At 19.1% G+C, this 26,159-nt stretch overlaps 4 protein-coding genes and 2 pseudogenes across 6 annotated transcripts; all 6 read right to left on the bottom strand.

Moving 5' to 3' along the window:
* Window positions 1-1,615: 1,615 nt before the first annotated feature.
* On the bottom strand, window positions 1,616-2,464 carry PmUG01_00035000 (Plasmodium exported protein, unknown function; the record flags this gene model as incomplete). The annotated part of the gene is made up of 2 exons (XM_029008541.1): window positions 1,616-2,257; window positions 2,378-2,464. The coding sequence occupies 2 exons, from the start codon at window positions 2,462-2,464 to the stop codon at window positions 1,616-1,618; spliced, it is 729 nt and encodes a 242-aa protein (XP_028859333.1).
* A 3,565-nt stretch (window positions 2,465-6,029) lies between these two features.
* On the bottom strand, window positions 6,030-7,894 carry PmUG01_00034900 (PIR protein; the record flags this gene model as incomplete). Its single annotated transcript, XM_029008530.1, has 3 exons — window positions 6,030-6,191; window positions 6,356-7,732; window positions 7,877-7,894. The coding sequence occupies 3 exons, from the start codon at window positions 7,892-7,894 to the stop codon at window positions 6,030-6,032; spliced, it is 1,557 nt and encodes a 518-aa protein (XP_028859332.1).
* Window positions 7,895-12,704: 4,810 nt separating this feature from the next.
* PmUG01_00034800 lies at window positions 12,705-13,658 on the bottom strand (annotated as a pseudogene). The gene is made up of 2 exons: window positions 13,575-13,658; window positions 12,705-13,445 (listed from the first exon to the last, which is right to left on the bottom strand). Coding segments are annotated over exons 1-2 (825 nt in total).
* A 1,992-nt stretch (window positions 13,659-15,650) lies between these two features.
* Window positions 15,651-16,620, bottom strand: PmUG01_00034700 (Plasmodium exported protein, unknown function; the record flags this gene model as incomplete). The annotated part of the gene is made up of 2 exons (XM_029008519.1): window positions 15,651-16,406; window positions 16,534-16,620. 2 exons carry the CDS (start codon window positions 16,618-16,620, stop codon window positions 15,651-15,653), a joined length of 843 nt encoding a protein of 280 aa, XP_028859331.1.
* A 3,355-nt stretch (window positions 16,621-19,975) lies between these two features.
* On the bottom strand, window positions 19,976-21,205 carry PmUG01_00034600 (PIR protein; the record flags this gene model as incomplete). Its single annotated transcript, XM_029008508.1, has 3 exons — window positions 19,976-20,140; window positions 20,277-21,050; window positions 21,188-21,205. The coding sequence occupies 3 exons, from the start codon at window positions 21,203-21,205 to the stop codon at window positions 19,976-19,978; spliced, it is 957 nt and encodes a 318-aa protein (XP_028859330.1).
* Window positions 21,206-25,137: 3,932 nt separating this feature from the next.
* On the bottom strand, window positions 25,138-26,159 carry PmUG01_00034550 (annotated as a pseudogene). Its single transcript is given in 4 exon segments — window positions 25,138-25,185; window positions 25,200-25,613; window positions 25,628-25,891; window positions 25,905-26,159. Coding segments are annotated over 4 exon segments (981 nt in total).

The raw sequence follows: 26,159 nt of genomic DNA, 5'->3' as shown, positions 1-26,159 counted from the left end.
AAAAGTAAAATTTGAAAAATATATATAATAAAAAATTACGTATATGATATTATTGTCTTACATAACTATTAAAATTGTATGTCTATGTTAGAATGATATAAGAAGCTGTTTTAATTAATATAGTTGTCTTAATTTTTTTATCTATTATATAAATATTTAATATTTTATCTTATTTAAAAAGAACATAATTTGCAATAATATAATATACTTATCTGAGTTAATACATTTTTTACCACTACAAGGTATTCTATCAAACAAAAAATGTAAAAATATTCCTAAGGAAATATTACTTTTTAATTATTTCACAATTCATAATTGTTAATATATTATATATTGTTTTTAGATATATATGTATTATAATCATTTTGCGTATTTACCAATTTTTAGAACAATGCTAATACATCTTATTTAAATATTTTTATATATTCGTCCTGCAATCTATTCCCTATTTTATAAGTATTACGTCTCTCACATGTATTATAAAAGTGAAAGATTTTGTCTATAAAATTTAAATATTTCATATCAATGATAAAATGATAAGAAAAAAAACTATCCGCCATTGCATCTAAATAAACGTAACTTTCGTAATTATATGTATCTATTGTTCTTACAAATAAATTTTTGTTTTTAAGAAAAAAAATTGCAACGTAATAGTAAAAATTAGAATAAAATTTATAGTAACCAAATAAAGAAATAAAATTTTTATTAATATTTTTTTTTTTCCAAGAATAATGAAATATTCAAATAATACAGTTTTTAGTTATTATTGTTCAAATTATAAATATAGAATTATTGTCCCAGTTAATGAAACATCATACCTTTATAAAATAAAATTTATGCGGAATAATAAATCTATATATGTTTTTAACTCTTCATTAAATTCTAAGTGTTCAGAATACCCAATTTAGCACAATATTATAAATATTTCATATTTATAATGGTCATTATTTTTATATATATTTACAACATCACATTTATTTCTTATAAAAAAAAAGAAAACATATATAAGGTAATTTTTTTACAATAACTTCATATTATAACATATTTTTAATAAAACGCATAAAATGAGTATTAAGTCTTTTTTAAGTATATATATATATATACATATGGATATAAAAAAATACATTCCATATCTTTCATCATATTGTAAATAATATACATTCATTTTTAATATTAAACGAATAAGTTATTATTTTATCTTTACATAAAAAAATATATTATGCCTATACAAAAATATAAAAATAAAACAAATTTTTAAGGTAATAAATACAAGGTGGAACAGTATATCAATAAAATCATATGAATTTCGTCTTTTTATACATTAATTTTAAGGTTCATATATATATTTTTCTAAAAAATTTTGATTAATATAGAAGTATATATATCAACCATAATATTGTTTTAACCTGATGAATTCTCTCAAACACGATGAGAAAAGAAATAAATCTTTTAAATTGACCAATAAAAATAAAAGTGTACATTTATACTGTTGAGGATCAAATTTACAATACAAATTCATGTGGATTTGCCATATTTATGTAATTATATGTATGTTTGTTATTTGGCAATAATATTTAAAAATTTATTGAAACTTATTGTTATAAAAGACTACTATTCAGTGAGAAGGATATGCCGTATTATGCAATTCACTCTTTATATGTCTTATCTTGCCATATTTTAAAATTTGTCTATGGAGATAAATCATTATTAGAATAACTATGAACACGCATATACACCCTAATATACATAATCCAAGACTCCAATCTAATGTAAATTTAAATTTTAAGTTTTTATATGTACACAGTAGTAAAACAGATCCTATTATTGAAACAAATAAATGGTAGATAGTTACAGCACAGATAAAAGATTTGTTTACTTTTATATCATTTTTTAAAAACAAAAAATCAGCATTTGTAAAATGCCTAACTTTATTTTTATAGTATATTTTATCTAACATCCTTTTTTCAAAATGTGAATTTCTTCTACTGTATACCGAAGATTTATTTATATTAGTATGGCCATGTTCTACTATATTATTTAATAAACATTGATTTGTTCTTTTATTTTTTCCTTTTTCTACTTTTCCATTGTTTGAAACACACATTTTTGAGTATTCATTGATAGTTGGTATATCTTTTTTCAACCGTGCAATAATTGGACCCTTTTCATGCTTATATTTTGCTAGTAATCGATAAGTTATTGTATCTAATGTTTCATCAATATTTTTTCTCCCAGCCAAATATTTATTAAAGGTACTCTAAAAAACAAATATTTATTATTCAAAAGAATATCTAATTTTATGGTAACACAAGTATTAATAAAAATAAAACTAAAAAAATGTGAATAATAAAAATATCTCTAAATAAAATCATAATACCATATCATGATGAAAATGAGATATGCAACTCAATAGGATAAACAAACAAATCCTAATATAATATGGTAACATAATCGTTTGTTCCATTTTACAGATCTTTAAAATTTAAATATAATTAATACCTAAAAAATTAACAGTCATATTATATGCTCCTAATGATTAAGGACTTTTTATTTATTTATTATAATTTTTTATATTTTTATATGAACTTAATAAAATGAATATATCCATAATTTTTTTTTATAACATTTACGCAGAAAAATTAGATTATATATGAATTATGTTATTTATATTTAAAGAATAATTACAAAAAAACTAATCTTAATAAAAATAATACAATTTTAATTTATTCATAAATATATAATTAAATATATTAGAGTAATCAGATAATTTTATTTTTAAGCCATTTTAAAAAAAAAAAAAAAATATGATTTCTCAACATTTCTATATATAGTATTTATGGAGTATATAGAACATAGATAATATAGATATTCTGTTGTACATTATATTAATAAAACTATAAATAATATTAACGATTATTTGTTATCAATAATTATTAAATTATTAACATTAAATTATGGGAAAAGTTCTTGTGATGATATAATAACCACATAATAATATGAATAATGCAGAAAAAAATATAATTTCTAAAACTATTTCTGTCATAAGATTTACAGCATTGCATTAATTAAAAAATAATATTTGAACTGTTCCATAGCCCATATTATATTTAAAAAAATCAAATATATAGCACACTAACTTGTTTAAGAAAAAATATACATTTAAATTGTAAATTGAGAAGGTACTTTTACTTTTGTAACACAACTGTTGCAAGTTTAATTTTTAATTATCATTATTTATGCATTTATTACTAGATAAATATTTTTAAACCCAATTTTTTTTTTTTTTTTTTTTAAAGATATATATATATTGAAGTAATGATAATATAATAATAAAAAAAATTTGTCATATATCTTTAATATGTTGTTTTAAACTTTAATTTCCCTATGTAATAAAAAATATAATTGTATTTTTTTAAGTTTATAATGTAGTTTATATTCTTTTATATGATAGTAAATTGATATATATAAAATAAATTAACTATTTTTTATACTTATCTGTCTAATAAAACATTATTTTAAATTCTTATAATTATTTGAAATTAAATAATTAAACAAATAATTATTTTAATAAATCATAAATGCATATTTTATAAGAAAAAATATATTAAAATTCTTACAATTTAAATATAATTACTATAATGTATATTATAGAGTAAGTAAAATTAAGGAGTTATAGAGTTAATACAAATAGTTCTGAAATAATTCAGTTATATACAATTATATGGAAATTATAAAATATCAATCCATAGATAATTTTTATAATTAACATTCACTATCTGATAAATAGATATAGTACTTTTGTGTTTTTTTCATATTTATATTAATATTTTTGTAAAATATTAAAAATATTAACTGTTATTTCTATATACAATATTGTAATACTAAATCATATTAGAAAGTTAGCTGTAATATTTTAGTAGTCTTATATGTACGAATTTTTACTTATGCGCCAAAATTAGAAACATACATTTTTTTATTAATTATAAAATTTGTAAACTATCTTAAATATAAAAGAAAAAAATACAAAATAAAAATCCTGATGAATACTTGTAATACTTTATATATATAATTTTTTAAAATAAATATAATTCACTTATAACTGTCAACTGCAATAATGTATTGTTTTTTCTTTTTTTTCATAATATCATTTTTCGTACATTGAGAATTAGTTTGTAATTAGCATACAAAATTTATTTAATGAATGAATAATAATATAACAAGTGAATTATTGCATAAAATAAATTATTAATATATTTTTTTTTCATTATAACTAAATATTGTTTTCCATTTATAAGTTTATTACACATAATATTTATGCATCGTTTTTGAAAACATAAAATATATTTTATATATTACAAAAATATAATCTGGTTAACAAAAATATTTACTTAGAAAATTATTATGAACTATAATAAAATAAACTAATATAAAATTATTAATAACTCCTATAATCTTGTAATGTAATTTTGAATAACTTAATAAACAAATTTTATAAAAAACATATTATATAAAATATATTAAATTATTAAATCAAAATTTACAAAAACCCAAAACAAAAATATATTAAAAAAGTATGTAATAAATCAAAGTAATGGTATTTAATAATTTCTTTTAAAACACTAAAAATTATATACGCAACATATATGTTAAATAAAATTACATAATTTATTTAAGTTAAACAAAGCTATTAAAATTTTTTATATATATCAATGACAAGTAAAATTTTATTTTTCTGCAGATTGACACTTAATTGACTGTTTATTATATTTTTTAAATTTTTTCATTAAATTTTTTTATAAGCGCTTTCTTTTTATTTTATAGATTATTTTTTTTTAATTATAAATTAAAAAATTTTATTAATATTGGAAGATTTAATAATATATGTTTTTTCATATAATAATTTCTGATAGAACTTCATTTAAAAATATATCTATAATTATTTTACCGAACAACAGTAATATATAATTTTTTATGGACACTGTTTAATTTCTATATATAATTCTTACTTTATCCTTTTTCCTTTTTTATTTTGATACCAATATTTGTAATAATATTTATAATAATGTACTTATTTTAATTCATTTTGTCATGTATATTTATAATATATTTACCTTATAAATAATATATATTAATGAAAGCATAAATTAATAACTTTATTATTCAATATTAATTAAGGATATATATAATAAAAATCTCATATGGTACAGAGTTCATATTATTCATTAACTTCATCGATTTATATATATAAAAGCAGTGTTCTTCAGGTGAAATATTATTTTACCAAAAAATTAAGATAAAATAAGAAAATATAATTCTTATTAGGAATACAAAACATTTGCACATATATGACAACATAGTCTTTAAACTTAATTTTCTATTTATCTTTTCTTATAAAAATGAATTTACATAAGAATTATTATTTGATGCTTTACATGAATATTACATTTTGAGAAGTTCATAAAGCTCCTATTTTATTTGTTAATTTACTTGTTCTGAACTTATTCATTATATATATAAATTCAAATTTATTTTTATATCAAATATAACTATAACATATTACTTATATTCAACTCTTTAACCAAGTATAAAATGAATTTAATAAACTATTTTTGAGTGTAATTAAAACAAACAAAAATATTTTATCAATAGTCATCTGCAACTCATACTTTAATGTAGACTTAAATAAGCACAGAAAATCAGAATTAAATATATTTTTTTACATGTAGATATGATATTAGTTTTTGCTAAAATTATAGTTATTCAATAAGAAAAAATTTAATAAAAAAAAAGATATTATAAAAAAATTTTAATAATAATATTATTAAAGTGTATATAAAAAATACATACAATTAAATATAAAACGTTAAAAACTAAAAGTAATATATTTTAACTGTACTTTTTTCTTTATTGCATTTTGTTAAATATGGCTATTTAATAGAAATGTATATTTAACTCAATTTTGTTCTTATTTTAATATCTTTCAACTAAATTATTTGATATTCTTTATAACATTAATGAAATGAAGTTCATTATTCTATATTTACTACACTAAATCTCCTTCTACCAGAATTCCTATAAGTACGTTTTATGAATCTCCTCGATAGTCTTTTTGTGTTTAGTTCAACGAAATTAGTCTTATGTCTTTTTTTCCTTTTTCTATTTTTATCTACACAAGAGCCAAAGGGAGTGAACTAATATCCAAATAAAAAAAATAGAACACATATAATATTATTATTTTACAATTAAAACATTTTAAAATAAATTAAATTGATGACTTATAAAATATTTATAATATAAAATGAAATTTGGAATTTACTCTAAAATAAAGGAAAAAAACTAAAATTAATCCCATTACCAAAGAAATCGCAGTGCCAACACGGAAAAAAATGTTCTGTAATATATTAGATTCATTATCTTTTCCATAATGCTCTTGACTAATTGAGTTTCTATCATCAGTAACCATTATTTGATCAGCCTTTAAAACTTGTAGACGTTCTGAATAACTTTGTATTGAGTACTTGCCTCTTTCTCTTTTAATAACTATATTTAACGGCTTTGTTGCCCATGTTTTATCTTTCTTTAATCGGTATATCCTAGAATTCTCATCTTTTATAAGAATACCTCGTTTAACTAATTCTTCCACGTACATGCAAAGTACTGATGTATCTTTCTCTGGGTTCTCAGCAGGACAATGTAACTTTCCATCTTTGTCTAATTTCCATCTAATATCCATATATGAGGCAGTTTTTGGAAGAGATGGATAATTGACTACTTCTGAACTAAGACCAACTATTTTCCTAATTTTTTCATGTTCTTTTTCGACTTCTAGATCTATAATGGATTCTCTCTTTTTATCTTTTGGAGAAGATATGTCACTATTCCTAAGTTGTTCATTGTTTTCAACTGCATTCCCACTTCTACGTGTCAAGGAATATGCTGATACTAAACCACATGATAGTGTTGTGCTGGTATTCTTAATATGACAATTAGTAAAAAGAATTTGCTCCAAAAAACCTGTCTCAAAATCGCTAGATTCTAATTTTTTTTCAGACGTTTTAGTTTCTTTAAAATCTTCAAGTACATTACAACTATGATCATTGGAGAGTTCTAACGCAGATAAAAGTTTACTCGGTTTAAAATCTTCCCTACATTTCAAAAAATAATTTGGACATACTAATATTTTTGAATTACAACAATTCTCTTTTTTTTCATCATATAAAACATTGATAGCATTAAGGTATTTTTTATATTTATTTAACTCAAACTTATTACAAATATCTTTAGTTTTAATACTATCATAATTTGTAAAATAATCGTATAATTGTTTTTCCTTATTTTTATCTTTCAATTCATTTAAATCTTTCTCCTTAAAATTATAACTACAATTATATACTCTGTAATTTCTCGTAAGAGAGGATTGCAATTTTAGAAATGCATTAACAACAGTTTCTACTTTATCTTTTGTTGAATCACTTTTAAATAAATTTTGTATTTCTTTATATACCCAATATATATAATGTGAACAACGTTCTTTATAATTGCCTGAATTACTCATTTCATATAAAGATTTAAAATTTTTTTCAATCCTTTTACATATGTTAAGACAAGTATCTATATCATCGCATTGTTCATAATCCTCTCTTTTACAAACGCTGTTCATAATAACGTAATTTCCTTGACTATTGAATTCATCATATATAGTTTTTGAAGGTAATTTTTCTAAAATTTCATCCTGAAAATTAAATGGAATATATGAATTATGTAAATACTTAAAGAATTCTTATAAAAAATGAATTTTTATATGTTTTTCAATGTAAATATTGGTATTTAAATAAAGAACTATGCATATTTATTTCAATCAACAATGAAAATATACATAAATTTGTTCTTCCATTTCCATAATTTCCTTCCCATTTAAGATGTATATATTAGATTAAATGATTAAAACTATACATATATAATAATTTAAGTATAAACAATTACAAGTTATTTACGACTGGTACGTTTTATTCACCTTTTTTGTTAAACGTTTACATGCATATATATGTTTCTTTATTAAAAATACCAGCTAATTTATTGCAAAGAATAAACTATAATTGTACTGTTTTTATTATATTAATATTTTTACATAAAATATAAGTAACATTAACTTTGTCACATCATAATATTAAATGGTATATAAGAAATAATGTAGAATAATGCAACTTATTATAAATATGCAATGAATTATTATTATGATATATTTTTTCAATAGAAAATAGCATTTATACTATACAAACTTAGTTATAATGCGTAGTGGTATATTTTTTTTTACATGCAATTTTGTACATTTAAACACTTTTATAAAGCTAATTTAGGTTACATAATAAATTTGTAAAAATTATTTTATGTATAATTATTTATTCAAACATTATTTTTGAAATTATTCATTAATACTATATTTTCCTTGTTGCCATAAGAAATACAATAATACATGCTTACATAACTATCATTAAACAAGCGTATATTACAAAAAATACAATATAACTAATTTTTGGAATTTATTGATATAAAGAATATTGCTTATAATAAATGTCCTTCAATTCAAATTCCTACTATTTCCTAGGTAAGATATATATAGCACGATTATGTATTCTTCTTTGTTAATAATACATTATGTTATATTTAAATATTTTATTGTTTTTTTTAGGAATGTTACAGTTTTCATAGTTCCAATTTTATTATGCATGAGTGTGTTTATATATATGAATGAAGCAATTAGAAGAGATAATTTTAAAAAAAAAAATTTTTAATGAAAACTCAAAAATAGTAATTTTTTAATAAGATTGACAAATATATTTTTATGCATTGAGAATAATTAAAAAAATTGTCAATTTTAACTAAAAATTCATTAACACTATATGAATACTATATATTAAATTTGAAAATTATATTTACAATGTCAATTAAATCCTTCTAGTATATTAAACTAATATTGGAATTTAATTAAGTATATTGCATAATTTATATGGGTTCTCTAATATTTTCTATGATTTCATTTTTTTAATTAAAACTTACTAAAATATAATTTATTACATAAATAAATTAAGAAAATATTAACATATATTTTCTTATGTTTCTGTATATATATATATTTGTAATATTTTTTTTTTAATGAAATAAGTACGAATAAAATATTCTGTTAACATAAGAAAATTATAAAGTTTAAAAAATATGTAATATATAAACATAAAGAAAAGAATTGCTACTTTATATGACATGTAAATATACAAAAATTGTAAAAAGTCTTCTTTTCATTATAAAATATGCTTAAGAAGAAAAATTTAGTTATAATAAATTGTTCCTGGGTTATTTTGTCGATATATATATTATTCTTTATATTACTATAAAAACATAACGCTTTATTTTGTTTATTTAAGTACTGATGATTTTTTTCATAGAATACATATGTAAAAATTCGTTTTTTTTTATTTTTAAAGAAGTTGCAATTAATAAAAAAAATATAATAATTACAAAATTATTCCTCAGACCAAAAAAAAAAAATATTACATATATTTTTTGAAGATATCATAGTTAATTTTAATTCTTCATTTTTATATATTATGTTATACATTTTCTTTAAACAGAGATTTCAATAATTTTCCTGATTAGGAGAGGTGTATAAATGTTATTCATGAGATTATACATAAATTATGTAATAATAACATCATGAACAAAAGGTATTGTTAATAAAATATTTTAACTATTTTTATTGTTATATATTTTCCTTAAATTATTTTTTAAAATAATTCTCTTGATATATTAGATTTCTTTCTTTAGTTTATATGGCATATGGTTCTTTGAATTTGATAATTATTACTTGTAATAATAAATAATAATAGTTTTACTATAAGTACTAGGATATATATTCATTCTTATATTAAGCTCAATTATTTTTATTAATTATTTTAAATAAGTTATATATAAATAAAATATATCAACCAAATTAATATATAACTTAAAAAATATAATTATATTTATTCACGTTTTTGCCCTATATGTTAGCTGGTAAATTCATTAGAACAGTGTTAACAAAATTTTTTTTTGTTGAACAAATGTAATAATAGAGAGATTTATATTTAAAAAAATATATTTATGTTTAATATATATCTTATATTTTTTATATTATGGAGATTAATGCATTATAATTATATTTCAATATATTCGAAAAAATTCATATATTTCACATTTCTGTAAAATTTTCCGTATCGGTTGTTTATATAAATATATTATTATTCATAATCTAATTTTTTGAAGAATAACATATTTAAAAGAAAAACGACGCAATTTTATTATCTAGCGCTTCTTTTTAATTTAATTATATATAATGAGGTATTTTCAAAAAGCAGTATGTTATAATACACTTTTGGATATAGTGCGAAAGTAACAAGTGTATTTAAAAAGTTATCAAATATAATATTAGTTATAATGAATAAATAAAATTTTGTGAAACAATTATATAAAATAATTAAAATATATTTGTTTATAATTAAATGTTAAAATATTTTTTATTTAAAAATTATATTATTTAAATCAGTGTTCTTAATTAAAGGTACACATCCACCATATAATGCATTTATCTAATTTTTCACATTAAAATTATATATTATCATAAGTTTTTTTAGAATATGTATTATGATATTCAGAATAATTATATACTAGGTGCAATGTTAAATTTTTATTAGATATTCTAAAAAAATTATATATATTATTATAATTAAATTCTTTTGATCACTTGAATAGATATACAAATAAAATATTATTGAAACTTCTGGTTATAGCACCTTTTAACGAATATATTATATTCACTTATTTATTCTAATTCTATAAAAAACCATTTTCTTTTTATTTTATTTTGTTATATATAGTGAAATTTTGAGTTCCTCATTAGATTTTTAATAAATATTCTTAGATACTTTAATCAGAAAAATAAAGCTTGTACATAGTAATTATTAGCTCTACGGAAAAAAACAAATCTGTATAGATATAATATATATAAGTATAAAGCATATGATTTTTTATCAATCTATAAAATTTTTTAATTTTTCTGTGTCTCGAATATCCTTAATATAACATATTTTACTTATCAATACTATACAAGGAATATGTAGCCAATAATAGACATCCATAAATATATGTTTAAATATATATCCTAATACCAGCTACATATAAATATATTTATATGTTATTATATAACTTTTCTTATTTAATACTTTATAAAATAATCAAAATTACGAGTAAACTATGGAAAACATCCCAATATTTTTATTAATTGGCTAAGTTATTGAATATGTATTATTAGAAAAAATAAAAATTTAGTATTTTTGTATATTCATAAAAATTAATAATATAATAAAACATTTTAAAAATAGTTGAATTCATAGAAAGACTTAAATAATTCCTGTGATATGTATTACCTAATATCTTTGTTTAGTAGATAATAAAGTCAGTGTCATAAAACATTTATAATATGGTTATAAATTAATAGAACCAAAAAACATATTGAAAAATTACAAAATAACAATATAAAAAAGCAAAATAATTATTATATTTAATTAATAAGAGAATTCTATCACTATATTCAATTCGATAATTATGTCAAAAACCATTAATTAAATTATTCATTATATCTAATATAATTACTAGCAATATACATAAATAATAGTACATATCATATTTAGAAATGATATATAAACTTTCCATTATTTAATCCAAAATAAATCATATGCAGAAAGAAATACAACTTATCTATTAATATTTTCTTAATTATTACCTATTAATTTAATCATTCAATAGTATACAAAATATATAGATTACGTAAATACAAATTTTCAATATAATAGAAATACAAGTAATTAGTGGAATAATAAATAACTATAATTAAGAACAAAAATAATATAACATTTGGTTTAAACACTTCCTTTAATTATAATGATTTAGAATCTCAAAATTTGTAAGTAATTCTAAGTAATTTATAAATAAAAAAGTACAACTTTTCATGATATATTTATAATTCTACAATTAGACTAGGTAAAAAATTACATCTTTTAAAAAGATTTATACTTTAGCACCGCTTATAAAATATGCCGAATAAAATATATTTTATAGAATAAATATTAACATTCTTTCTTTGGTAAAAAAACAACTTATATATGTACCACTGTAATACAAATTATTCATATACATACGCTGAATGCAAAAAACGACACAACATTGTTAACATGACTATAATAGTACATTTTCTTAAGTAACCTAAGCAAATAATAATTTTAGACTTCATCAAAAAATAAAAAAATATGTTTAGTAAAATTGAAAGCGCAACAATCCAATAAAATTACATAAATAATTCCATTATATATTGATTTTAATGCCAATATATATAAATTATTTATAGAATCTATTTTAAAGCTAAGATTTATATATCAAGAAAAAATAATTGGATATACAGAAGTCATTCCTTAAAATAAAAATTGAAAATTGTTCAAACAGTCACAAATTCAAATTAACAAAAGGTCTAAAAACATACATGTTTATTGTTTCCTAACAAAAACACTGGTATACGTATCTGTAATTATAAAATAAAAATAGTTATTATTATGGCTGTTAAGTATATCACTAAAGATATGACTATATATATTAAATTCATCTTTACAGAAAATCACATATTACTTTTTATTCGATCTTTTTCTGAACTTAATATTTTCATATTTTATAACTTTTTTGTAGTAATATATCATCACTAACACAAATATAACAGCAAATATAAGGAAAGGTACACCATAAATGAATGTAGTTGATGCAAATATTTTTTGTAAATTACCCCATCCTTCTTTGCTTAACAGTGTATCCAAAAGCCCATCTACACCAGGAGCAATCTGAGCTTCAGATGGAGATGGGTATAACAAGTGTAATAAACCTAATAAACCACCACCTACTAATTTCTCTAATGAAAGATCTAATATGGGTAGTATCAATATCAAGATAAAAAGCTAAAGCAAAGCAATTCGTATTCTTCGTTTTTTACGTGCTAGCTTTTTATATACCTTATAGTCAATATTCCTGATATTTTTAGCATAATCTTCATAATCAAGTTCTTTAAATATTTTTTTCTCAAAATCGAAATACTTTTTTGTTTTAGTTAAACCACATTTATTTTTTCCAATATTTTTGCCGTATTCCTCAATATACAATGAACTTTTACAAGATTGTTTGTGTTTTCTTTCTGTTTCTTTTTTATTATTAGATATATATTTTTTTTCTTTCAATTCTTTATGTGGAATATCTTCTTTAAAATTTGCAATACTTGAATCCTTTTTCTGCTTATATTTTGCTAATAATCGATAATTACTAGTGCTTAAATGTCTGCTAAAATTGTATTTTTCACTCAAACTCTCCTTTAAAATGTCCTAAAAAAAAAAAAACGTAAATATTTCTTATTTAAATAAAAAAATATTCTCATCCTAAAAAAAATCAAAAATAAAAAAAATTAATTACAATATAAATAATAGAGATTTCTTTGAATAATACTACCATACCATTCCACTGCAAAAGTGACATATCCAAGTTAAAAGTATAAACGTTAAAATTTTGATAAATAACAACACAATTTTTTGTTCCATCATAAAGTTTTCCAAAGTTGTAATATATTTAAAAAGAATTATATTTATAATAAGTGTTATATATTCAATGAAATATAGTACTACATGTATTTTTTCAATTTTTTTTTATTATTACTTCATAGAAAGATAACAATATATATATATATACCTAAAATGCATTTTACAATGCAAACCATAATATAATACTTTTAAAAATATATTATAATTTTTTAACATTTATGTTATAAATAAAAAAATAACTTTAAATAAAATACTATGATTTTAATTCATTCATAAATATTCAAAATGTATAAGTTAATTATTAAACATGGTTCAGTAATTACAAGTTTTTTTTATGGAAACATTTCAATATAAAAAAAAAATTTAAGATATATAAATATTTATGAATACTCATTTAATTTATAGCGTAAAATGTATAGAATATAGATCTATTACAACATTTTATATATTAAGATAGTAATTTTTAATTTTAATGATGTTTTCCTATTATTAGTTCTAATTTATTAGATATTACACTTTGAAAAAACAAGTTATTTATTCTATAATATATTAATAATGATAACTATACAATAATTATTAAAGTAGCAAATAACTTGTGCAAATTTTTTGTTTTGTGAAATATAACACATTTTTTAGTTTTCTTATAAGCAGGAACTTTAAATTAAGCTTTTCACTATATTTAAAAAAATGAATTTATAATGTATTATTCAATATATCTAACATATATATTTTTTAAAAGTAAATAAAGGCTTATTTTCTATTTTTGTGTTATATATTTAAAAAGTATAACTCTTAATTAAACTTAATTAGTACCATTATTTCTTTATTTGGATTTTTTAAATTAATCCCCCTTATATTTTTGTTTTTATTTTTTATACACATAACCATATTTTAAAAAATATGCATATATTAGAAAAATAAAAAAAAAGGAAAAAGGAAAATAAGTGCATGAATATTTCATACAATTATCCTATTTATAAAATTCAAAATAATATAAATTTACTTATGATATTAATACATATGTTATTATATGCAAATTAGAAATAGGAAAATGTAACAATAACCTTTACCAAAATATATTATGTAATAACTTTTGTACTTACAATTTTAAAGTCAATATATTAATTTTTGTTTGATGTTTAACCGATATATATGTTCATAAAAATAAATTCGCAAACACATATTAAACAATGAATACAAATAAATATTCCTCCAGTTAATAATACTTATAGCGAAAAAAAATTTCTGTTCAATTATTTCTACAGCATATGTGATGTAAACCAGATAATAACAATTATAAAATAATTATATTCGAAAGAAATTACTGTAAAAATACTAAATTTTATTTTTTCCTTAAAAAAATATTATTTTTCCAGCAAATATATTAAGAAATTAATATGAAATTTAGAACAAATAATAAAAAATAAATTTAAAATACTATTTTAAAGTTCAAAAAAAAAAAAAAAATTTTAATAAAATAAATATTATCTCTTCCTTTCATTATATAAAAAACGAGGCACGTTAATTGCTAATTTTAAAATAACAATTCGTTCTATTGTAAATCTGAAAAAATAATAATTTTATACTAGTAAATGATTAAAAATATAAAGCAACAATATTAATAGTTAAAATGTACATCATTAAATGAATTCAATAAAATGACATTAATTATAAAGTTACATATTAATTTTACTATACAAATATATATATTTCAGTGAAATTTACGTAAATACAGAAATATATATGTCAAAAACATAATATTTAATTCAATTCTTGGAGTATATTAAATTACAGATTAAAAAACTTTCAAATATTCAAATTTACAAAAAAAAATAAAAACATATTTTGTTTACATTTACGTATAAATATAGCTACGTACATGCAAATTTACATATAAAATCTAAGCAATTATTCATATATTTAATATTTCATTAAAGATACTACAGATAATATATAACACTAAAGGCTTCTTTAAAGAAATAAATATACCACTTACCATTCATTGAAAGCTTCCACGTACTTAATTTTTTTGTGTTTTATAACATTTTTATAATAATAATATATTCCTTTTATAATTATTATACCCAATATTATGATAGGTAAACAATATATTAGAACACCAAATATTTTATATCCTATAATTTTATTATTATTGCATATAGAGAAAAACAAATTAGCCCAAAAACCTCTAGTAACCTCACTCTCTACAGGCTGAAGGCTATCTTGTCCTGATAAGCCACATAATTTTCCAAGTAAATTACCCGCTTCTTGAAATTTTCCAAATGATAAATCTACTATAGGTATCACTAATACCACCACGAACAAAATGAAAAGTAAACAAAGGCGTAGTCCGAATTTTTTGCGTTTTAATTTTTTGTAATTCTTATTATTAATTAAAATCATTTTTTTAAAAAAAGCTTTATCATCAAGTCCATTCATTATTTTTTTTTCATAATGATTATATGATTTATGTAGCATGGTACATTTATTTTTCATAAGTTGCTTAATCAATTTTTCCTTATATAATAAGCTTCTATCTAATTTTTCTTTTTTTTCCTTCTGAAATTTTTCATTATCAACTGTAAATATTTCTTCATTCTTCCTTTTTGTATTATATGGTATATTTAATTCTAAATCTCCAACATTTGCAAAAATAGTCTTTTCACATTTTCCTAATAATCGATAAATTCGTTTATATAGTTTTTTATCAGAGCCATGCTTTTCATCCAAAATTTTGTTAAACCTACTCTAAAAAAAAAATTGTTAATATTTCATATATAAGTGGATAAATATTCCCATTCAAAAAAAATAATTTATAAAAATAAACAATGTAAATATGAATAAAACAAATTCCCTCAAAAAACGTTTATGGTACCATGTTACTGTAAAAATGACATGTCCAAATTAAAATGATAAACATAAAAATTTTGATAAAACATGCGAACTCAATACTTTGTTTCATGTTATAGACTCTAATATTGTAATATATATAATAAAGAAAAAATGAACATCACTTTAGGCACTTTTAACAATAAAAATATACCTCTTTTATTTTTATTAATATTTTTTCTTAAAAAATTAAAATGTATAGAAAATTTTGCTACTTATTAAAAAAAAAAAATACCTAAAAAAAGATTCTTTAAAACTACATTATTGATATTATTTATAAAAATTAACGATAAGTAAAATTACAGGATTTCAATTCATTCATATATATTCACAACGTATACTTTAATTACGTAATAGAGTGATTAAACAATTTTTTTCTCATTATTTTTAATTATTAAAAAATATTAAATTTATATAGAATGTACAATGTATAAAATATAGGTATATGCTATTGTTCTAGGTGTTTCTTGAATAATTACTATTTTTAAGTTTCCCTAGGAATTATTATAATTTTATAAATATTATATTTCGGTAAATGTAGTTATTATTGATAAAAAAATTAGTATTTACAGCAATGAAACAAAAGTGTTAAAAAATTAAAAATATATGTTTTTTGCGAACATTTCCTTGTTTTACTAATCATAACACATGCTTTTTTTTTTTTGGTATAATACATGTTAAAAATATCAAATTAATTATATATTTTTGGTTTTCAATTTAATTTTTCATAGAAATTCTAATAATTTTTGTAAAACTAAACTAAATCAATAATTTATTAACTTCACTTATATTATCATTAATGCATGAATCATTTAATTTATTTGTTATATACTTTATTAGTCAAAATTAATGATCTCTTATATATATTATAGCTAAATATTATGTTTATACTAATATATTTGAAATTTCTTACCAATATTTTGAAACATAAACTAAAATTATTTTATACACACAAGTATAGATTTTACTAAAAAGAATATAATTACTTAAAGTATTTTAACATTTAATAGTAACACAAAAATGAAAATGTGCTAAGATATATATTAAAATGTTTTTTTGTAATGCAGTGAACCTTTTTACTTTCATTTATCTATATATATACCTTAATTATTCCAGCTCGAACTATATGTTTGCAAAAACAAATTAAATATTTAAGCTGTTTTATATTCCAAGGTATGCATTTTTATATATGCAAATCGCACAATTACCAAAAAAAATATTTGACTTAATCCTTTATGTTTATTTGAGTTTAAGAATACCACTTATAAGAAAAATAAATATCACGTAAAAACATCGTATATAAATTTAAAGACATTTATTATTTTTATATAATTAAGTCATTTACTCCAAATAAAACTTAATATTTGAATGAAGATATACTGATGTTTATAGCATTAATAAATGCATAATTTTATATGAAAGAATTTACAATATAAAATAATACAGTTTAAAAATACAAAATTTTATATACAAAAAATTTACTAAAACTCAGGAAATGTTTTTATGTATGAATATTTTTCTTTTAAATATTAACGACATTGAAATAAAGTATTCATGATTTATACATGAATACTCCCAAAATAATATGTTAAATAGTAACTCTTGTGCAAATAATATAAATAAAATAAATTTGTTGTTTTATAAAATATAACTTTGAGAACAGAAATATTTATACTTGTAAGTTTTTATACCTTATTCTTTGATTCATTTAGCGTAGTAGATAGTTATAAAAATATTATATATTAAATGTATTATTTTAATAATATAATGATAATTTATAACAGTTTTCCTAGGAAAATTACTTTTGTAAAAACTAAATCATAAAAAAAAAAAAGAAATTGTAGATCTAAGGTGTATATATAATGAACATTTTTTAGTTATTTTTATATTTTTATTTCTTTGGTTACCTTTTCATACTATTTTTATTACATAATTTATATAAAGCTTAATTTATTTTATTTATATATATAATTCGAATTTTGTATAATATGCTTTTTTCATTTTTTGACCCTTACACATTACTAATATCCTAATTTTACAGTATATATTTTCTATGAGGGTATATATTTCAAAGTTCAACAATTTTAAATTTTATTGTAAAATAATTGTAATACTTTTTTTTTTCTCTCATCCATAGATAGTTTAATGGGATCATTGATTTGATTAAATTATTCCATTCTTTTATAATAGCGCTGATATATATTATACTCTATAATATTATGCTTTTTCTTTTAATTTTACTTCAATAAATTTAATAATACATTATATATATATTGACCAAATATGTTTCCTTATATATTCATATTTTGACTATATATAATATATTTTTAAGAAACAGTATCTATATAATATAAAATTACAAGAACTAAACAATATTTTTAATCATTTTTATTTAATATAACTTTTTGTTTATCATCATTTTATATATAATAAAAAAAAAAAAAAACTTCATTAATTACAGATAATTGCATTCAGTATATACTTCTATAATGTTATGTTTAGGAATACCATTTTTATAAATGAAAATGCTGAAATCTCTTTTCTCTGTGATGTCTTATAAAATTGTTATTATTATCATGACTTTTTTTATTTTTGTATAACATTTTACTTTAATGTAAAAATATAAAGAATATTATGTAGATGTAGCTTTTATTTATAGAATTATTCATAATAAAAATTACACAAATTATATTTATTATTTTTACTATGTAAATTTATGTTATGTATATTAAGAGCTAATGAAAAACTGATATTTGCATATTCATATAAAAAGTTATTTCATTTAATTTAACAGAATATGCTATTTCCAAAATTAGATTATATATTTCCGAATTTATAATATATATAATCATTTATTTTATTGTATATTATTTATTGTAGTACAGGTACATTATATATGACCTGTATTATACGGTGCACATTCCTCTTGTCATAATAATAATTATTTACGATGTACTTTTACAAAAAATTAATTATTCCTTTTATGGATTTTGCTACTTTAAGTTGTGAATTTTCACTATACTACTATATGTAAAAAATATTTAATTTTAATAAACTCCAAAAATTCAAATATTTTAATTCATTTTTAATTGCATTTTGACTAATGATACATAAATTAAAAGAACGAAAAACATGGAAATTTCCAATTTAACACTCCTTTTTTTCTATTAATTTTAATTCTCTATATATTTTACTTATTAACTTTTTTTACAATGATAATATATCAATAATGTATTCTTATTTACATTAAATTATAATATCAGTTGCTATATCATAATTTTCTGTCTACTGATATAGACGTTCTAATTTATGTATTTTTTTTCTTTTTTTTTTCTTTCTTTTCTAATAGAACAATATATGGACAAATATTCTTGTTAAAATTATTATTCTTAATATAAACTTAATATATACTTTTCGTAAAAGATTACTCATGCGGCATGATATGCTACATTTAGTTTTTTTCTACCTAAATTTGATCTTCTTCGTTCGTTCGTGTATTCTGTTAATTCTAGTATATCCATTTCATCCAAATTACGTCTAATTGATTTTTTCTTTAATACTTTAGTATGTATCCATGATACAATTGGAGTAAACTATTATTCAAAAGATATATATAAGATGATTATATAATAATTATTTTACCGTTACTTTTTATTTGTTTATCTATTAAACAAATATAAATGGAAGTAAATTAAGATATTTAATTTTATAAATAATATTAATAATTACTTTATATAGTAGGAAGCCAATGAAGAAAATGCCGACAAAGGGTAGAACAAAGAACAGAAAAATTTGAGATGAAGTAAAGGCAGATACATTAATTACATATTCTTGGTCCAAAATATTAGTGTTATAAAAACTAGTACCTAGGTTTTCTGCGGACACTTGCTTTATTTCACACTTCAAATGAGATAACTTTTTTTCAAAACAACTAGGAACATGCTTTTTAAGTTCTTTATAATATAATTCAGCATTTCCTTGTGTACATTTATACATTTCTTCATATGCATTAGTAGCTTTATGAAGATAATCACTAACATTCTTATCGCAAGTATAATTATGAGCTTTTAGAGTGCTCTTAATGTTTTCATAATCTTCACAATAATCTCTCACAATCTTCATTTTTTCAAACTTCTCCTTTTTAACATCTTTAAAAAAATTACATTTGCATTTATCACGCTCATGAAGAGCATTCGAAACTTCCTCAAGTATTCCAATAACTTTTGAAAATGAATCTTCCTCTAATTTATTAAATAACTCATTTCCTAACCAATAGTATAACTTATGACATTGTTTATCACAGTTCTCTCCTGCATTAGTAAAAGATACGTGACATAAAGGATTCACAAGCCTCTTTACAATACTGTTAATTTTCTCATATTCATTAAATTTGGATCTTGCTTGTGTAAATTTACTATTATCAGACTCGACGCAATAATCTGTTATTGACTCAAACATTTTTCTATAATAAACTTTCGATGGTAATGATTCCATAAAATCTCCCTTAGAGATAATAAAAAAGATAAAAAAAAATGTAATTAGAAAAATCATATTTCTTAGAATAATTTTATTAATATAGTTCATAAGAAAATGAATATTCCACTGAATACGTATATATCACGCATTAATAAGTTGTGTACCTGCAATATAGTGGCCATTTTAAAATGTGTCTTCAGTCATTGAACAGTCAAAATAGAAAAATAAAAAATATATTAAAAGTATATTTATTTATGTAATGTATATAAAATTACATAATATATGCATAATTTTCGTAAACTTTATAAACAACTGTAAAATGTTAAAACCTTTTATTTACTAGGAGTTGTTTTTAAATTTTTATAAAGTATAAATTATATTATTATAATTTTTCTTTGGTTAATAACACATTTAAACATGTAACATAAGCAGCACAATAGATAATATTATATAATAATAAAAAAGGAATAATAATATTTTAAAATTTTTACATATTCAAATAAGACAAATTACAATTACATATCATAAATTTAACGTTTCTTCAAATGTACATATACATAAGATATTTCCTGTATGAACGAATTCGATTTTATCATTTAACATTCTTAAAAATATATTACTGATTAATTTTTCTTTTTCATTTTTAATGTAAGAAATTCTTATCTAACATATACATAGACTATGCTCACATTTAAATAGTTGCATTTTCATAATAAATCATTCCTTTAGTTTAAATTCTTATATTATAAATGTAAATTTTAAAATTAGATAAAAACGGATTATATGCAAATTCATATTATATTTTGAGATATATTTATATATTTAAATAATGTTAGAATACATAATAGCAAAAATTTCAGCATATTAGTATTAAAAATAAATATAAATATATCTAATGTATGTTTAACTCAGTAAGTAAAGAATCATATCTTTAATATATACTCTTTATCTTGAATATCTCTAAATGAGGATATAGGAATATAATGTTTTTATAATTAGTAAAGTTTAATTTATAATTTTATTTTCATAAATGTTTAACTAAAAATATTAATATATATATAATCATATTATTACTTTTACTCAAGATTAATCATTAATATTTTTATAAAGTTTCAATAAATAATAGAAATTATGTTATTATAATTGTGTTTATCAATTAAAGAAAACAATATGCGGTTACAGATAATATATTATTTAAGAATATATTTATTTAGATTACTCTAAACTTTTCATTATTACGTAAAATTTAAATATATTGATATAAATGTATTTAACAAAAAATGCGAATAAAATTATTTTTGCATAGTTCATATTTCTCTAAAGAAGCCTTAAAACAAACAAATTCCTTAAACATATTAGTATTAAAAAATATATTTCATTTATTACATCATTTCATTATGAAAAATTTGTTATAATTTATTGACATGATTAAATTTATTGGATTATTAATATTTTTATTACATAGATCTTTATGTTTGACATCGTACTACGAATAAATGAAAATTTAATTAACATTAACTATCGTATGTATTGCACTGAATACATTATTTTTTGAAATTACTAATATCTTTCTTTTTATTAGTTTTTTATTTTATAATTTCATTTTTTATATATATATTAGAATAAGTAAATACTATTTTCATATTTAATCATTAAATTAATTAGTTATCCTCAAAGTTAATATTTTTAAATATATCATTAGAAATACATTTTTTTGTTATGTATCTCTATGATACTTCTCTTAACTTATATAATTATGTTTTATTTATTTTTTTAAAAATGTCTAATAATTATACTGATTACTCTTAGCTATTATAATTTTAAATAGGTTTTTTATTGTTTTTAACCAGTAGTTACAAAAAATAATAAATTATTTATACATAAATATAAGTATTTTTATGAATGCCTATTATGTGTATAAATTATGTTCTTTAAAAAAATCAACGATTAATTCCTAATCATATTATTAACATAATTACAATAATAAGTATAAAAATATCCTAAAACTTATTATCAGGTCTGTAAAAAAATTCATTTATAATCATTTATTTAATAAGAGCTTTACTTTATTAAATGTTTATATTTTTATTTTGCTTTACTAAAGAGCCTTTTATTCTTTGATTCTTTCAACAGTAAATATAAGCTTATAATTATATACAAATTTTTTTTTATTGTTTAATTTAGCGCACAATATATAATATAATTTCTCAATTTATTAAAAAATTACGTAAATTTTCATATAAACTCTAAAAACATGCTTAAAACGTTGTTATATATATTATCTCTAAAAAGAGCACGGTTTACATAGATATATATGTAATAAAAAGAATATAAAATAAATTTGTAATATTTCAATTTTATGTCGTTTTTTTTTTATATTTACAAATAAAGAAATTAAAAAATTAATTTTATAATATCATTATTTAATACAAATAATTTGTATTTTAAAAATAATATAAAATTTTCATTATTATAATCTTTCAATATGGTTAGATGTTCCTTATCAAATATTTTTTTGGTGAATTTATAATTTATATATACAAGAGAATTCATTTTATTATATATATATATATATATATATATATATATTTTTGTAATTAATTTAAAAAAAAATCATTCTTTAATATGTTAAGAATTAATAAAGAAAATTTAAAAATATGACGCATATAGGAAAACTTTCACATCTTTCAATATATATTTTTATTTATACCATAGTTATAATTACATTTATATTTTAATTTATTTAATATTTCAGGAAGTCAGATAAAGCCAAATATTAAATGTTTATATAAATTCAATTACTAATTTTCATATATTATTTATTTTACTATAAATTTTATTTGTATTAAATTTGCCATAATAATTACGAATGATACATAAAAAAAAATTTTTTTTTCGTAGTATCAGTATAATTTTTGTTAATAAAAATTTGATCAGGATATGGTTATGAATAATTTTGCATTAAAGTAATTTATAAAAATTAAATATAATCATAACTTTCATTGAATTTTCTCAGAGTTTTTTTATATTATTATATATAAAAATGCAAAAAAGTAAATACAATTATTTAATAAAAAAAAGGAACCACAAAAAAAAAATTAAAGAATAATATCAAAAAATATACATAAATGCTAATTATTTTATAAATTTAAAACGGAAATTGTATAAATTATATGCTTAAATATTTTAATAATATTATTCTTATTATTTAAGTTCATTTATAATTATTCTATTACGCAACTGTGTGAAACAGATATATTAATGTATACAATATATGATTACTCGATTTTCTAATAATTGTCTTACTCAAAGATTTTTTATCACATTTTAGGATAAGCATATTTCTTATAATTAATTACAGTACATAATAAAAAATTGTTTGAAATTTTCTCCATTTTTGTAATTATATTTATAAGGATATTTGTTAAAACTTCTAAAGTTTTTAATTTATATCTAATATTTATCAATATATTCCATTCTAATTATTGATAAAAATTCATAGTTGTATCATAAATAAAATGTGCCTTTTTTAATTATTAAACTGAGGAAAATATATTTAATATACTTTTATGTTATATAATTTATAGTATAATACAAATTTTTTATGATTATTTATCTTCTCATTAAAGAATTGTTTTATTTCCTTATATCATTCATATTTGAATATTTCATTATATATTTCATATATTTCTTATATGATATTTAAAAGTATGTATGCATCCTATTAACTTCAACTTTATCTTTTTCCTTCTTTTATTTTTTACATATAAAAAATTGTTACATATAGATTACAATTTATTATTTTTTAAATATTCTTATTCTAATTTACTTCGTTATATGGGTTACACTAACAAAAGAAAACTTAAGTACACGGACAAGTACAAATTGTTCAATATCTTTTAGGATTTATACTGATACTAATTAAAATATAAGCTTGTTATGATTTCTCTATATTATATAAAAAATCCTTCATTTATCTTCTTTTTGTCCCCTCATTTAGCCATGTTGAAAAGGTAGTAATCTAATAACAAAATATGTAATATAAAAAAAATATAATATTTTTTTATATTACAATTATAAAATTTTAAAGAAATTTAATTATATATATCAATATAAAACATTTATATTTTAATATGAAATTTATATGTACTTTGTAAAAAGGGAAAAAATAATAATTACGGCGAATATATTAGGAACTGATATACCTAGATAGATGGGAATAGATCCAGGCTTATTATACACACATACTGAAGTATTAGAATTATTATCAACAGTATGCAAAAATCATATAACTTTTGATATGTTTTCTCTCTAATTCAACTTTTATTTAGTACATCCCGTTTCACTAGCATCTGGTTCTGTTAATCTTGGCTCTCGTACTGGAGACGGGGAATTCGGTAAATCTTCTTATAGAACATTTTCTGACAAATAGGAATGAGCTTTCTATCCATTATTTGATGAGGAACTCTTAGATACTCACTTCCTTTCAGGTTTCTACATATTACGTTCTTTATCTGAGTTATCACTTCCAATATTTACTTCTCCCTTCTCACCACTAAGCACTAACACTTTATGTGAAAATTCAGAAACATGTAATTTAAGCTATCTTTAAATATTTTCTCATCTACATATTTTTTTAGAAGCTTCTAATGTTGTGGGAATGCTTTTATATAACTATACTGACTTACCATGAGGATTACTCACTTGATAACATCTAATTAATCTAAAAATGATGGTTTTTTCTGCGTGAGAATACGCATTCTTTTTTTATCTACCATTTGATTTATATTTAACAGCATATTTAGGGAATATGAAATCTTCTTTTGCTCAGTTAAATTAAAACATATATAATAAATAATTGAAATTATAATCTTCTTTGCATGTAAAATAATCTTAACAAGTGTCCTTTCCAAATGCATTATAACAATCCACTCTGTAAATTTTATATAGCGATTTAATTGAACTAAAGTATTTATCATATTAGATATATATAAAATCATCATAACTATTAACACAAGAATCAGCAGTGCTATAATTTTTAAAATAATTATACAAATACATTTTTTCTTTTCATTCGTTCAAAATGTCATTTGGATTGTAATGGATGTAAAAATAACTTTTAGATTCATAGTAATA

Source organism: Plasmodium malariae (assembly GCF_900090045.1).
Source record: "Plasmodium malariae genome assembly, contig: PmUG01_00_16, whole genome shotgun sequence".
Classification (NCBI taxonomy): domain Eukaryota; phylum Apicomplexa; class Aconoidasida; order Haemosporida; family Plasmodiidae; genus Plasmodium; species Plasmodium malariae.
Note: the sequence above shows the minus strand (reverse complement) of the source record. Positions and strands in the feature narration are given on the sequence as shown.